The sequence below is a fragment of the Protomyctophum parallelum genome, assembly GCF_964188405.1.
Source record: "Protomyctophum parallelum genome assembly, chromosome: 10".
Lineage (NCBI taxonomy): Eukaryota > Metazoa > Chordata > Actinopteri > Myctophiformes > Myctophidae > Protomyctophum > Protomyctophum parallelum.
This window is the reverse complement of record NC_139704.1, coordinates 6,244,540-6,260,990: the sequence shown is the minus strand read 5'-3', so window position 1 is coordinate 6,260,990 and position 16,451 is coordinate 6,244,540. Positions and strand designations below refer to the sequence as shown.

The following is a 16,451-nucleotide window of genomic DNA, read 5'->3' as shown; positions in this document are numbered from 1 at the left end:
GGTGTAGTGCAATGGTCAGGGATTCAGGGCAGGCTCTATAGGGTCCAGCATTCACAGCATGTCATAGGAGAATGGACTCAGGGCTGAGAAGAAGCTGAGCTTGGCGGGGTCTGGGGTCGTCACCCTGGCTTGTGTACCTGTGGAGCAGGTTGAGAGAGACGCCATAAGCTTTGAGTAGAAGTAAGTATACGGTAGAAAGAAAGAAAGTGAGATAAACAAGAGCCACATACTGTACACTGTCACAAGCTGTGGGGACTTTGGACATGCCTGGACTAGATTATGCCTTGAAATAAATTGTCATATAAATCTAGATGTGCAATTCAGGTTTGAACACTTCAATATCACTTTCAATGACACCATCATTGCTAAACAGTTAAGAATTAAGTTATTTGGTGCTGTGACACCCCAAAAAAAACATTGTCTGTTTGTTTATAATGTAAAGCACCTTTGTATGTTCACTCCCCCCCTTCTCTCTCTCTCTCTCTCTAACACACACACACACACACACACACACACACACACACACACACACACACACACACACACACACACACACACACCGTAACCACGCGCGCACAAACTACCAACTAACATTGGTAGTTTTAACTCACCTGCAGAATAAAAACAAATCGACCAAGGACTTTGTTTAGAAGATGAACTTCTCTTTCAAGCTGTCACACACTTGTGACTGAGCAGTTTACACTTCCTAACAGCCCAGAATACGCCACTCAACTTCCATGAGGTGTAAAGTTACATTATAAGTTGTTTATTTCACTCTTTTTACTTCCAAACATAGCCTAAAGGAGCTCGTGTCTGTTTGTTTACTGCAGGTGTGTGTGTGTGTGTGTGTGTGTGTGTGTGTGGGTGTGGGGGGGGGGGGGGAGGGGGAGGGGGCGTGGCTACCGGAGGATTCTAGCGCGCTTGAAGTCTGCTCAGGGAGTGTCTACCAATTCACTGGGGTGTCTACTTTCTAGACTCTAGAGCACTAAGGGCAGTGGTTTTCAACCATTTTCATGTCCATTATTTATTCAAAATTGCGACTTTTCTAGTTTATTCTGCATTTAAGCCGTATCACCATTTGATGACAATGTCAATGGCATTTATCCTCTCAGACCCAAAACTTGTCTTAGAATATTTTGTTGCCCATTATTACATTCCCTTATATGTCTAGGCCCTATACATATAAGGGAATGTAACAATGGGCAACAAAATATTCTAATGACCATTTAGGATAGCATCTTAACATCTCATGAGACGGGTTAGGGTTCTCAACCTATGGGTCGGGCCCTGGGGTCCCCACATGATTGACAGTGAACTGACAATTTTATTAAGACTTAATTTTAATACATACAACAGAGAAGAAGAAGAAAAAAACATTACTACATCAAGTGTAATCAACCTTATAAGTATTCAAACTATACTATAAAATTGCCCGCAGAAGAAAGATCTGTGGAACCAATGTAATCCTACAAGTGCTTGTCAGGGTGGAGTGTCCCCAGTTCAAATGTGATTATTTTGGGGGATCCCCAGATCAAATATTATTTTGGGGGGTTCCCACTCCCAATTCAACTATGATTATTTTGGGGGGGTCACAGAGTTGAGCATCATGGGTTAGTCTTTTTGTGCTCTGGTTGTGCTTTTTCCCCCTGCTGGTGGCTAGAGGGGTGTGTTGCTCAGGACTCCTGGCCTGGGGCTATTCTACTGTAATGCTGTTTTTCTGCCAGAAAGAAAGAAAGAAAGATTCCCAGCGTTGATAATAAATCAATATTCAGTACATCTCTGGTAGTGTAGTCTCCATTTTGTTACGGAAAATAATGTGTTTGGGAGTGAATGAACGAATCTCCATGAAATGTGTGTCAGTGTTTGAAATAAACATTGTCTGTCACACTGAATTGTACTGTGTGTTGCCTCCAGTCCATACACATTTTCAAGGGATTATCCTATTCGAACCGGGAAAGCATCTGTGTCATTTTTATATTTTTAGCGTTGGCTTTTCAAAAATAGCAGCTCTACAAGCTCACAGCAAGCTTGTACACCTGCATTTTTGGAACATTTAAATCTTAAGAGTCAGAACTACTGATTTAGAACAGGGGTTCCCAAACTTTTTCATGTCATGGACCGCCAAATTGACATTAATGTCACTAATGGGGGTCTGCGGACCCCCATTTGAAGAGATATGCCAGGGACCCCCATATAAGAGAAGATTTTTTTTTAATGATTCTCAACCTGTTTATTTTCAAGGACCCCCAGTTTAGGCAACAAAGTCTTATGCACACCTGTATGCTCTGAGGCGGGTGCGTAGGCAGGGCTCAATGTATTCCGAAAAATGCACACAAAGACCCACACACCGACTGCACTTGCAAGGACTCCCAGTTTGACATGCATTAGTCTACGGGCATTTCTATCTCTGGGACCCCCAATTTATATTGTAAAATCAATGTTAATTTAACTCCGAGTGTGCAAATGGAACCCCCTGGAACTCCCTCAAGGACCCCTGGGGGTCCCCGGACCCCACTTTGGGAACCACTGATTTAGAAGACGTTTGTAGAATGGGCCAGGCTTTAATGGGTTATCTAAACAGCCCTATTTCTCATTCAGTTACCAGGCAGTGACAATGCTGGCATAACATGAACTGTTCTGCTACAGTGGATTTACAAGAAACTAAAAGCCCACAGCTGTTCATGTGTGACCACACACTGCTGTCCTCATTACTGCGTGTCAACAAGCATGAGGGGGATAATGTACCTCTTCTGAGGAAATCTCCATTTTATCTGCAGTTTAAATGATGGATGGAGAAACAAAGCATGTTTCGCTGCTCAGACTCAGTGCATGCTGTCAGCGTTATGTTAACAGTATTGAGTACGTTTTAGCCTATCTACCTTTCCAGCTGACACTAGCCCCGAGGACCTTCTAGCTGTTAGGCGACAGCACTAGTAGCCCGTGCCCCCTTCCTCTCTGTATTTCTGTTGTTTTCTAGTGTTCCTTGTTCCTAGTTTTAGTTAGTGTTTAACTTTCTGTTGAGTTCCTTTTACCTGAGGCTACTGCTTGTTACCTGTCTTGTCTCACCTGTGATTATTAGTTTGCTCCTCCTGCGTCCTGTTAATCCCTGTGTTGATTTTCAGTTGAGTTCACCTGTGTCCTTGTGTATTTCTAGGCCGCTGTTCTGTTCCCAGTGTTCCCTTGCTAGTTCATTGTGAAGTGTTACGTGTCTCACGTCTGCAGTCTTTTGGTTTGTATGCCTAGTTATTGAGTTATTAAACACTTTGAACAGACCTGCTTTGCCTCATCCTCATCCTGCATTTGGGTCCTATATTCTCACCTGCCTTGAACCGTGACACAAACCCATTGTAACCATTTTAACCGTGTGTGTGTGTGTGTGTGTGTGTGTGTGTGTGTGTGTGTGTGTGTGTGTGTGTGTGTGTGTGTGTGTGTGTGTGTGTGTATATATACTCATTTTTACAATTAAACACACATCTGAATCACTTTACTCTCATCATCTTTAATAAGATCAAACACAAAACATCGAAACTATATAATTTAAACCTGATGCATATGACAAACACAAATATGAAAAAGGTTATAAGTCAGTGGTTTTCAACCCTTTTCATATCATGGCCCATTATTACTTGCGCTAGCAAAATATGAACGCTTTGGATTATTTAGCGATATAATGGAAACGAGAGCATGGTAAGCCAGTCTCTGTCCGTCTGTCCATCATACCAAAGTAATTTGAAACTCAATGATACAATAATTAAATAATCACTGCAACCAATATAGTAATTAATGACCTGCCATGAAATAAGATACTAATATACCACTGCGCTTCACTGCGTGCCTCGGGCATTAGGGGCAGATGAAGTCTGGCTGCGCCATGCTAGACATAATAGCCCTTAATCAATACCGGATCAATATATTCAGTATAGGTTTTTATTTGATGGTAGACATTCTAACTGTGGTTTTCCAGAGTGACACAGATCTTCCCTGGTAACATCTTCAGAGACACACCATCATCATCATAATTTAAAATGTATGGAAACAGTCTCTCAGTGAAAGTGTGCGTGAAGGTGTGTAGGAGATGTGTGCTGGACTCGGGATCAGAGAAGGACAGCTGTCCTCTGTCCCAGTCCAGCTGGACTCTGATCCTCCTGGGTTTCTGATTCACTGAGAGATCGGTCATCTCCCTGTCATGCCCCGATGAGCGGTATGCTGTGTATTTGCCCTCATAGAGCCCTATCAACCAGTATCTTCTCCATGTGTGTCCCTTCCTCTGGAGCGACTCCTCGCACACACCTACTTCCCAGATTGTATTGTCTCCAACCTGAACATCCCAGCTGTGAGAACCGGCGTTAAAGCTCTCAGAACCCAGGACTTGAAGCCAGCACTCAAACCTCTCTGGGTTTTCAGGAAGCTGCCGGTCCTCTACACGCCTCACACTGGTCAGATCGTCGGACAGCACGAATCGAGGATCAGCGGTGTTGGGGTCCAGGGTGACAGGAGTGTAGGAGACAATGTCCTTCATCTTGTCCCAGACTCTGAAGGTCAGGTTCTTCAGGTGTTTGGCCTCGTCTATCAGCGCTCCTGAGACCGGCGCTGGGTCCTGCAGGCTGACCTGGACTCCCTCCGTCGTGGTCTTGTAGTTCTGCAGGAATGAGACGTGGTCGTCAGCTCTTAGCTGGTCCTCAGCAGCTTGGATTGCATTGGAGAGGGTTTCCATTTCTTTGCTCAGACCCTCTATCCTCTCCTTCATCTGCTGACTCTTCTGAGCCTCTTCCTCCCACAGAGCGGTGATCCTGGCCTCCTCTTCCTCATGTAGGAACTGACGAATATTCTGAAACTGTTCCCTAATCTGCGTCTCTGTGTTCCTGGCCTGATGCTTGATGTGACTTTCTGTTTTGTCGTAATCATCTTTTACTTTAACAAGGACCTTCAGTTTCTCCTTTAGGAGCTTCAGCGATTCCTGGACCCTATGTTCCATCGTCCCTTGTAACATCTTCAGAGACATACGATCATCAGCGTTATAATCACCATTATAAATGCATGGAAAGAGTGTGTCAGTGAAAGTGTGCGTGAAGGTGTGTAGGTGCGTGTTGGAATCAGGATCAGAGAAGGACAGCTGCCCTCTGTCCCAGTCCAGCTGGACTCTGATCCTCCGGAGTTTCTGATTCACTGAGAGAACAGTCCGATATTCTAACCATTCAGGTTCTGAGATGCCCTCATCAGATTCTGATATCCCCTCATCCTCATCAGATTCTGAGGTCTCCTCATCTTCATCAGATTCTGGGGTCTCCTCATCTTCATCAGATTCTGAGGTCTCCTCACCTTCATCAGATTCTGGGGTCTCCTCATCTTCATCAGATTCTGAGGTCTCCTCACGTTCATCAGATTCTGAGGTCTCCTCACCCTCAGCAGATCCAAGCCCTGATGAGGACACGGCTTTGTATTCATCCTCATATAACTCTATAAACCAGGACTCACTCCTTGTGTTCCGCCTCCTCTGGCGAGGCTCCAGACACACACCTGCTGACCAGCGGCGATTGTGTCCAACATAAACATCCCAGCTGTGATACCCCGAGTTAAAGCCCTCAGAACCCAGGACACACCAACCGTCGGAAAACCTCTCTCGGACTTGAAGTTTAAAGATGTCGTGACACACTGGGCAGGTCGGCTCCTCTTCCTGAACAGTCAAACGGGAACCCATTTTTTCTGCCGGTCACACACCTGACCTGGAATGTTCTCTGAGGACGTTACGCCAGAGGAATACTATAGAAGACAAAACAATAGCATTGTGAGTTTCAATAGTAGTAGTGTTTGCGCTAGTAGTTCTAGCATTCATAGTAACAGTAATGTCTCTCTCTGTCTGTTTGTCTTTTAGTTAGTCTACAGGTTGGTTCAAATGATCCGTCTGTCTATTAATTGATACATTTATTGATTGATTGATTGTTATTTGTGTAACAATAAGCTAAATCAGGACATAAAAAACATAATATGGTGAAAAGTAAAGTAAGTAAGTAGCCTTGCCGAGCCATGAGGCAGGAGCCTATCTCCTGTTTCTGTAGCGTGAGGCAGCTTGATGTACAAGTACACCCCCTGGACATGATGCTAGTATGTCGCAGGGACTTACCCCCAATCCAACCCTTGATGCTGAGTGTCAAGCAGGGAGGCACTGGGTCCCATTTTTAGAGTCTTTGGTATGACCCGGGCGGGGATCGAACCCCGACCTCCCAGTCTCAGGGCGGACACTCTAACCACAAGGCCACTGAGCTGGTGGAATGGTGAAAGCATTAGCATTAACATTAGCGTTACAACATTTTAATTGGTGGACTACAAAAGCCTCACGTGAGAGCCTTTTTAGCGAGGGTAACGTTGACTCCAACTTGAGTTGGAAATTACATTTTACCTCCTAAAATTAATACACGAGGCAGACTGCAGCCGCTTAAACGTCAAGGCCTTTAAAGATAGAAGACTAAACGCACAATTATGTTTTCATGATTTTCATAATGTTGCTGATGACTGAGGTGGGAGGGTCCTTCAGTACCTTCACGATGCTCAGTGACATCATAGAAGTTATGATAATTATTTGTCTTTTCTATTTTCTTTAACCTCAATACAGTGTTGATGTGTTGTTTTACAGTGTAATTATTTGAAATATTTTACAGGTTTAGTGTCCTAGGGTTAATAAATCAACACTTAAATAAATACAAAAACAAATCCACGTTGAATAAAACTTTTTTTTTGAATAAAAAGTTTCGAGATAATTGTATATCAGAGTTGGGGAGAGAGAGAGAGGCTCGTTGAAGGCTGTTTTAGTCAGGAGATGGTGGCACGGTTAAGTATTTTATTTAGCAACTATACAATACAAAAGCCAAGATTGGGAGGTGACCTGACCTGAGTTGTAGAAAGTCAATATGTGTGTGTGTCTGTGTAGATGGCTGCTGCACACTCAGATGCTCACCGATAAAACAATCTGTTCTGACAAGGGCTGTAGATGGGCACGTTCTTAAAAGGAACGTCTCTGTCATAAATTCAATAAAAAGGTAGTACTTCCCTCTAGACTTTAGTTCTAGTCAGGAAAACTTGGTATAGCGTCAGTAACGGGCTAGCTGCTTCACCCCTAAATCTAGTTAATCAAAAGTCAGGCTGCATTTACCCAGACCTGCACAGGTATGCGTGCAGGGTCAGTCCGGAAAAGTTTCTGAATGTAATCCTCGGGAGCTCCCTCTGGGATGGTGAGAAAAGGTAATGGATTCTTTGAGGAAATAATTTGGGTTAGGGTTAGGATTGGCCCTGCCCCTTTCGGGTTCCCGCCTCCACCTCCAACCTTATATGCAAATGATGTTCCTGAGTTAATCAAGGATTCACATTCACAGTTTCATTCTTGATTAGGTTACTTGACAACTTGCGAATGACTCTTCATATCAGTTCCATTGTCCCAGGTGAACAAAGTGTGTGTGTCAAGTGTGCGTGTGCGTGTGTGTGTGTGTGTGTGTGTGTGTGTGTGTGTGTGTGTGTGTGTGTGTCAAATGTCATCACTGAGTCAAAGTGATGGTTGGACCAGATGTCATCAAATCCCCTCACGGCGTCTTTGTAATTATGTCTGACGGCATACTTTTTGCTCCCACCTTCTACCATTTTATGGACTGTGATCCGCTACAGGCTGGTTCTCCAAGAGCTCAGCAGCAACTGTATGGACATTGCAGGTCTGAACCCTATGTCCATATCCTTCTCAAATAGGACAGGCGGAGGGAGGCATTACTGCCTCGAGTAGCTTTTGTCAGGTAACACATGCCAAATAGAAGAAGATATGGGCATAAAAGGACTGACAGATACAGAGATGTCCATATTTGGGTACAAATGGGGAATGCCCATATACTGTACATAAAAAAGTCAGTCAGTGTTTTTAGTGCCGACTGCATATATAAATATTTACATTTCGATTTCGTATTGTTCATTAAAACGTGGTGTCCTGTTTAAATAAACAAATAAAGTAAATGCAGGGGCACAAAGGCTAATATATGGGCATTCCCATATACCAGACGCAACGGGCACTGTGACAAAGCCCCCGACATTATGACTCATATTGGTCAGATAGGCTTTGCGGTTGTGGAAACTCCATGTACGTATATGGCTGGGTCATTGTGACATCAGCAGGATGACATCAGCATATAAGGCCGTGCCAGCACGGTGCAGACCAGACTTGGATCAGAGAGCTAGATGTATATCAGCGACAGACAATTTTGCTGACATTGAAGACCTCTGAAACCTACAGTTGACTGCTTTTTGCTTTAGTTGATCCTGGTTAATTGAACACCACTGCAACAGGACTCGTCTCAACCAGAAAACAAATCGTACCTCCCGGAGACAATAGATATTATTCTGTGTGATTACGATTCACATTCACCATAGCAAAACATTAAATAAAGCAAATAGATACGGAAAATGGTGGTGCTGGCAGCGGCAGTGTGCAACAATGCAGGCAAAGTAATTGTGTCCCGGCAGTTTGTGGAGATGACCCGGATGCACATCGAGGCTCTCCTCGCCGCATTCCCAACGCTTATGAACACTGGCAAGCAGCACACCTTCGTGGAGACCGACAGCATTCGCTACGTGTACCAACCACTGGGGAAGCTCTACATGGTCCTCCTCACCACCAAGAACAGCAACATCCTGGAGGACTTGGAGACACTCGGGCTGTTCTCTCGCGTGGTTCCAAAGTATTGTCCCGTGCTGGAGGAGAGTGAGATATCAGGGCACTGGTTTGACCTGCTCTTCGCCTTTGACGAGATTGTGGCCCTTGGCGGCTACAGAGAGAATGTGAGTCTGTCACAGATCCTGGCCTTCACGGAGATGGAGTCCCTGGAGGAGAAGGTGTTCCTTGCCATTAGGGAAACCCAAGAGAGAGAGGCCACGGCGGAGAGGGCAAAAAAGGCAAAGGAGATCAGGCAGGCTAAGAGAGATGCCAAACGGAAAATGATGCCGGGGTTCAGCAGAGACGGCATGGCCAGCATGAGCTCAGCGTCTATCAATGAAGACATCTATGTGAAGCCTGAGAAACCCAAGATGGCTCCAATCAGACCCAGTTGGGGGACCAGTAAGGCGCTGAAGTTGCATCCCAGAGGGAAAGAGGTGGACAATTTTGTGGACAAGCTCAAATCAGAGGGCGAAACCATTATGCCTGCTGTGGGAAGGAGGGGCTCAGACACAACCAAAGTGCTGCCGCCACCGGCCAACGTAGAGGGTGTGCATCTGTGCACAAAGGAGACAATCTCTTTGACGTGCAGTCGCGACGGAGGCTTACAGAACATGGAGGTGCTGGGTAAGCTCACACTCCGAGTCACAGAGGACAAGAACCGACGCATCCGTCTCGTCGCCGACAACGACAGCAAGGGATTTGAGCTGAAGACAAATCCTCATATGGATGAGAAGTTGTTCAAAGCCGAGTCAGTGATTGGTTTCAAGAACCCTGAGAATTCTTTCAACCTCAACCAGGACGTGCCGGTGCTGAAGTGGAGGCTGCAGACCGCAGATAGAACACTCATACCTCTCACCATAAACTGCTGGCCTTCAGAGAGCGTCAGTGGGTGTGATGTCATCATTGAGTATGAGCTGCAGGAAGAGAGCCTTCAGCTCAGCAACGTCCTCATCAGCATCCCGGTGCCGCCTGGCGTGGACGCGCCAGTGTTCGGTGACCTGGACGATGGTGAGTGCGAACACGACAAAAGGCTGAGCGTGCTCGCGTGGTCCATTCCCACCATCGATGCCAACAACAAGAGCGGCACCCTGGAGTTCAGCGTCGACGGCCACCCCGACGACTTCTTCCCCATCAACGTGTCCTTTGTGTCCAAGCGCAACTACTGCAACATCCGGGTTACCGAGGTGAACCACGTGGACGGAGACACTCCTGTCAGATTCTTTTCAGAAACCTCGTTCGTTGTTGACAAATACGAAATCCTGTGAACGGGGTTACAGGGCGACGCATTCTCTCTCGCAGGACTGCAAACGAGTGACTTCTTGACACAGACCGCCTGAAACGGCACATGTTGACTAGGTGGGATATGAGTTAACATTCTGTCCCTATTGGGACATTAACTCCAACTGCGGCAGCCAAGTCTATGGACTTTTAATGTTTTTTAGAGTCCAATGTTTGTTTAAAGTGAGGCACCCCACAATTCGCACAAGTGTGATTTTTAGCGGACTCATCGCCCATTCCCGTCTTGGAAATGAGAATGGCACTTCCGCTATCCTAGAGTGTAGAAGTGTAGAAGGACGGCTCCATATACCCTTCCTGTCAAAATATTTATTTCCCAAAAAACAAGACCCCTTGGGGAGTGAGAGTAGTAAATAGAGATACAGGGAGTCCACTAAATCTTTTTGCAATGTTGGAACTTTTTTTAAACTAACTTGAACCCTAGCATCCCTATTCCCTGTGAGGTGTTGTGAACGTGTAGATCACCTATTTTCGGCTAAGAGGAAAAAAGATCAGACCATTCAGAGCTAATGGTCAAGTATACTACTAAGGCTTGATGGTTTAAGTGGTTAAATATCTGAAAATACACATAAACATGAATCCAACATATTAATAGAAAGGATCATGTGTAAACAAATGACACTGATTTTATTGATGTGAAATTAGTCTATGAATCTATCTATTCGAGTCTATGAGAAAAGTTTAATGTTTGCAACACAATTGTAAACGATGTGTAGTGGGGGTCCCTGCTTCATCTCTCGCTCTGCTAATATAAACGACGAGTCCTTGGCCTGAACATGCTGTAAACTAAGAAGGTAGAACAAGACGGGTCTAATAACTAAGTGGCTCGGACTGTGGCTCAGGAGGTAGAGCAGGTCGTCCAATGATCCGTGGGTCAGCGGTTCGAATCCCGGCTCCTCCTGTCTACATGTCGAAGTGTCCTTGTGCAAGACACTGAACCCCAAATTGCTCCTGATGTGCTGGTTGGTACCTTGCATGGCTTCCGTCGCCATCGGTGTATGAATGTGTGTGTGAATGGGTGAATGTAATGCACAATCTATGTAAAGCGCCTTGGATAAAGGCGCTATATAAATGCACCATTTACCATTTACTGCAGACATACAGTCTAGACATCAAGATGGAAAGTGAGGATATGCCACTGTCCCTCACGTTTAGGCTATTTTATGGTTACGATTTAAGATTAGGAAGTGCGTGCGTGTGTGTGTGTGTGCGTGCATATTTTTGTATGGATGCATAATGCATACAGTATATGCATCTGCATCTGGAAATAAGTGAGGCGAATAAGAGCGGCAAGAACATGAGTTATTTTTTGTCCTGGAATTCCATAGGCAAATCCTGAATTGTGTCATAGTTCTGTGTTCCAAAAATCAACAAATCAGCCGGGAAATTCTGTCAGGTATGTGACACTGTGTCATTTAGGATTGTATGTAAAACCAAACGACTACTGTACAATTTTTAATCCTTCATAAACTATGTTAATGTAACAGTGCTATGCTAATTAATCCCTTTAAAATGACGCAAAGAGAGTGATTGAGTCTGTCCACCACATTATCTTCAAACTGGGCGGTAAGTGTTAAAAGTGTGAAGTGATGGGCTCAACACGATTGCAGATTCACCGACACTTTTACGAAACATGAATGCAGTGTGTTATTAAACAGAAACCAGTCACAGACGAGATGCATTTTTATTGGCCACATGACGTCTTAAGTTGTAAGTTTGTTTAACTGCTGTAAACAAACATAGGTCCATAGACTTGGCTGCCACATGACATCACTTTTAGTGCCCCAAACAAACATTAAAACGCTCATACACTTGGATGCCTAATGAGTTAATTTCACAAGCCAGGCATTGGAGGGGCTAGCCAGCGCCCCTCAAAAATATAGATGGACCTGCAAATGGCCATATATGGAGTACCCTAATGCCATCAATATGTGGTCATAGTACTGACTTCATAGACTGGCCTACCGATGGTTATGCTACTGCACTACTCTGACAATGGCACCCATTGCAAGGTACAGTTTATCTAGGCCGATACCGTGGGGAACGATGCCCATTGGAAATGTATGCCCCTTCGGGGCCAAGTTTTCAAATGTATAAATTGTATAACAATATTTTGAAAATAGATCTGATCACTAGCTTGTGAACTAGCTGACGTTAGCCAAAATCATTTAGAGAGGTGGAGTGTGACCACAACACACAACCGGGACATTCATTTCACAAAGGGGGAAAAGAACGGTTGTAGGGTCTCTCCCCCTATCCAAAGTCTGCAACCAGCTGTCCATTTATTACAATCTGACAGGAGCGTGGGGTGTCTTTTTCATGTAGTCCGTTCATGTTGACGCATAAATGTACATTCGGTTCAAAAACTCAAACATGTCCAATCTCAAAGGCGGCACCAAGGAGGCCACCAAGACGAGGCGATGGGACCTTCTAAAGAATGGCATCCAGGACATCCTGAGGAAGAACAACATTGGTTTGAGCTTTGCAGAGCTGTACACGAATGCCTACACAATGGTTCTCCGCAAGCACGGAGAGAAGCTCTACACAGGCTTGAGTGAGGTCGTCACCGAGCATCTCATCAATAATGTACGGGACAATGTGTTAAACTCTCTGAACAATAACTTTCTGCAAACACTGACTCGAGCCTGGAATGACCATCAGACAGCCATGGCCATGATCAGAGACATCCTTATGTACATGGACAGGGTGTATGTTCAGCAGAATAACGTGGAGAATGTGTACAACCTGGGCCTTATCCTCTTCAGGGACCAGGTGGTGTGCTATGGCTGCATTCGTGACCACCTCAGACAGACCTTGTTGGACATGATTGCACGGGATAGGAAGGGAGAAGTGGTGGACAGGGGAGCAATCAGGAATGCCTGTGAGATTCTGATGATTCTTGGCCTGGACGGCAGATCTGTGTATGAAGAAGTCTTTGAGGAACCCTTCCTAGATATGTCTGCAGAATTTTTCCAGATGGAGAGCGAAAAGCTCTTAGCCGAAAACAATTCCAGCGTTTACATCACGAAGCTGGAGGCCAGGATCAGTGAGGAGATTGAGCGGGTTGTGCACTGCTTGGACAAGACCACGGAAGAACCCATCGTCAAGGTGGTGGAGAGGGAGCTCATCTCCAAACACATGAAGACCATTGTGGAAATGCATCACTCTGGCCTGGTTCACATGCTCAAAAACGGCAAGTACGGCAAGTACATGTACAAGGTGTTCAGTCGTATACCAAACGGCCTGAATACCATGTGTGAGTGCATGAGCTCCTACCTGAGGGAGCAGGGCAAAGCTCTGGTGTCTGAGGAAGGAGAGGGCAAGAACCCAGTCGACTACATTCAGGGCCTGCTGGACCTGAAGACAAGATTTGACAGTTTCCTGCTGGAATCCTTCTGTGACGACAGACTCTTCGAGAAAACCATTACCGGGGACTTTGAATACTTCCTGAACCTGAACTCCCGCTCACCGGAATACCTCTCGCTCTTCATTGATGATAAACTCAAGAAGGGAGTAAAGGGGTTAACAGAGAAGGAGGTGGACTCTGTCCTGGACAAGGCCATGGTGTTGTTCAGGTTTGTGCAGGAGAAGGACGTGTTTGAATTGTACTACAGACAGCACATGGCCCGTAGGCTGCTCACCAACAAGAGTGGTTCAGACGACTCCGAGAAGAACATGATCTCTAAGCTCAAGATGGAGTGTGGCGGTCAGTTCACCTCTAAACTGGAAGGAATGTTCAGGGACATGAGCGTCTCCAACACGACCATGGATGAATTCAGGCAACACTCACAGTCCACCGGGGTGTCTCTGGGCGGTGTCGATCTCACAGTCAGAGTCCTCACTGCCGGTTACTGGCCCATGCGGTCTGCTACACCCAAATGTGCCATCCCGCCCTCTCCCAGGCACGCCTTTGAGGTCTTTAGAAGGTTTTACCTGGCCAAGCACAGCGGTAGACGGCTCACACTCCAGCACCACTTGGGCTCAGCAGACCTCGACGCAACCTTCTATGGCGTTGTCAAGAAGGAGGATGGTTCGGAGGTAGGCGTAGGAGGGGTCCAGGTGACGGGCTCCAACTCGCGGAAGCACATACTGCAGGTCTCCACCTTCCAGATGACCATCCTCATGCTCTTCAACAACAAAGAAAAGTTAACTTTTGAGGAGATACAGCAGGAGACGGACATCCCAGAGAGGGAGCTGTCGCGGACTCTGCAGCGGCTGGCGTGCGGGAAGCCCACTCAGAGAGTCCTCACCAAGGAGCCAGAGTCTAAGGAGATTGAGAATGCCCACGTGTTCACAGTCAATGATCGCTTCACTTCCAAGCTGTGCCTGGTTAAATTACAAACGGTCGCCGCTAAACATGAGGGGGAGTCGGACCCCGAAAGGAAAGAGACGCGGCAGAAAGTAGACGACGACAGGAAGCACGAAATCGAGGCGGCGATCGTCCGCATTATGAAGTCCAGGAAGAGGATGCAGCACAATGTCCTGGTGGGGGAGGTCACTCAGCAGCTCGGGGCACATTTCCTCCCCAGTCCTGTGGTCGTCAAGAAGCGTATAGAAGGACTAATAGAAAGAGAATACTTGGCGCGGACGCCTGAGGATCGTAACGTCTACAATTACATGTAGAAAGCAGAATATATATTCAAAGTTTTGCGCCACATTTACCGTTCTGATCTACCGATCTGCTATACCTTTAATGCTTTTGTGTGACGCTGTCGCTATAGTATGATCAAGCAGGGCGTTAATTAACAAAACAAAAATAAAAGATAATATGGAGATGAGCGGTTCTCCCCCAACAGCAACAGTATAGGCCTAGCAATGACTAAAATGACACAGAGGGTTCCCATCTTGAAAGGTAGAACAACGTATGGTGCATTTACACCATGTCACAGGTGTGACAGGTTTAAATGCATTAACACTTACACACACAATCTATCTTCAAAGAAATCCAGTATTGCTAGATGATTTTAAAATCAGACCCACTCTTCCCTCCTTCCTTAAACATGGATTGGTTTTACCCTCATAGAGAGCAACCTTACAGGAAGAAATGTGAATGGTAGCCTACATGGTAAATGGTGCATTTATATATAGGGTCTTTATCCAAGGTGCTTTATAGATTACATTCACCCATTCATACACAGAATGTGGAGGAAACCAGCACATCAGGAGCAATTTGGGGTTCAGTGTCTTGGTTTCGAACTGGCAACCTTACGGTTAGGTTACCATCCGGGCACTCTACCCCTGTGAGCCACCGCCGCTCCACATTGTTTTTGTTATTCAATCCTGTGTAAAAAATAAATAAATACATTGAAATTTAAGAAAATAGCAGATCTACAAGCTCACAATGTGTCTTATGGTAGACAATTTGTTGGTAGCCTAACTTTCCTATGTAGGCCTATACACACCAGGTAGGATTTGCAGTGAATCAGTGGTGGAAAGTAACCACATTTGAGTACTTTCTAAGGGGCGATTCACTCTATGGTCCCGGGTGCGCACTCGGGACCACTTGGCAGATGTTGTGGTAGTGTGAATGATGCGTACCGTTCCCGGGAGCCGATCGCCCAACCGTCCCCGGGACCGCAGCAGCTGATCTTATTCTGCGGACTACACGTGGATCTTGGGCTTTGCTTGGCATAGTTTCCAAAGTAAAACAAAATAATAATAATGCTAAAGTAGAATCCATAGCAAACTAATATCACGACACTGGAGCACAGAACTGACTGACACTGTGAATAGCAGGAGGGCTGACAGTGAAGTAGTATAACGGCAAAGAGGCAATGCAATGCAGTGTGTCTGGATTTATTTGAGACAATGTCGCAGAGTTGATGGTCAGTGTCCGGGCGCGCCAGCCATCAAGCAAACCGCCATCTGGAGGATTAAAGTGTGTTATGCAAGTGTAGGCTACCCTGGTGCGCTGTTGAATCTCGGGCAATGTGAATCATGACCATCGAGGACCAGGCAACCGTATTCGGAAACGGTTCCAATGAAACGGATTCAGTCCGTCTCAGTGTGAATTGCCTATGAAACGTCCAAAACAAGTGGCAGCATGCTTTGAGAAGTCTCCCAAGAAGGACTTACAGTATTTGTCGACACAAACTCGGCCATGCAAGACAGCCAACCTCATCTATCTTTGATATCTCACTCTCATTTGCATGACAATGTTGAAACTGGGCACCATCTGTCAACAACGTTTCCTTTTGCTTTGGCAAGCACACAGTAGGTTCGTCTCGCATACTTGTGAATGCCCCTGAAAATGCTGACGATATAAGCTTATCTGAGAATAATTCATAAGCCCCTCAATATGGATGCTTTAACAGTGTCATAGTCAGTGCTTTGGTTAAGGTTCAAAGAAGAATATACTTTCCACAAAGGACAGACTGCAGCATTAAGTGTCCATGGGCATTATTAGGGTATTTCAAAGTAGTTGCCACCCATAGACATCAGGAAAATAATATGTCTCCATCATCAG

At 45.6% G+C, this 16,451-nt stretch overlaps 2 protein-coding genes across 2 annotated transcripts; both read left to right on the top strand.

Annotated features, from left to right (window-relative positions):
• Positions 1-8,436: 8,436 nt before the first annotated feature.
• On the top strand, positions 8,437-9,954 carry LOC310866260 (coatomer subunit delta-like; the record flags this gene model as incomplete). Its single annotated transcript, XM_083775792.1, has 1 exon — positions 8,437-9,954. One exon carries the CDS (start codon positions 8,437-8,439, stop codon positions 9,952-9,954), a length of 1,518 nt encoding a protein of 505 aa, XP_083631918.1.
• Positions 9,955-12,358: 2,404 nt separating this feature from the next.
• LOC310865272 (cullin-3-like) lies at positions 12,359-14,608 on the top strand (the record flags this gene model as incomplete). Its single annotated transcript, XM_083774297.1, has 1 exon — positions 12,359-14,608. The coding sequence occupies one exon, from the start codon at positions 12,359-12,361 to the stop codon at positions 14,606-14,608; it is 2,250 nt and encodes a 749-aa protein (XP_083630423.1).
• Between the last annotated feature and the right edge of the window lie 1,843 nt (positions 14,609-16,451).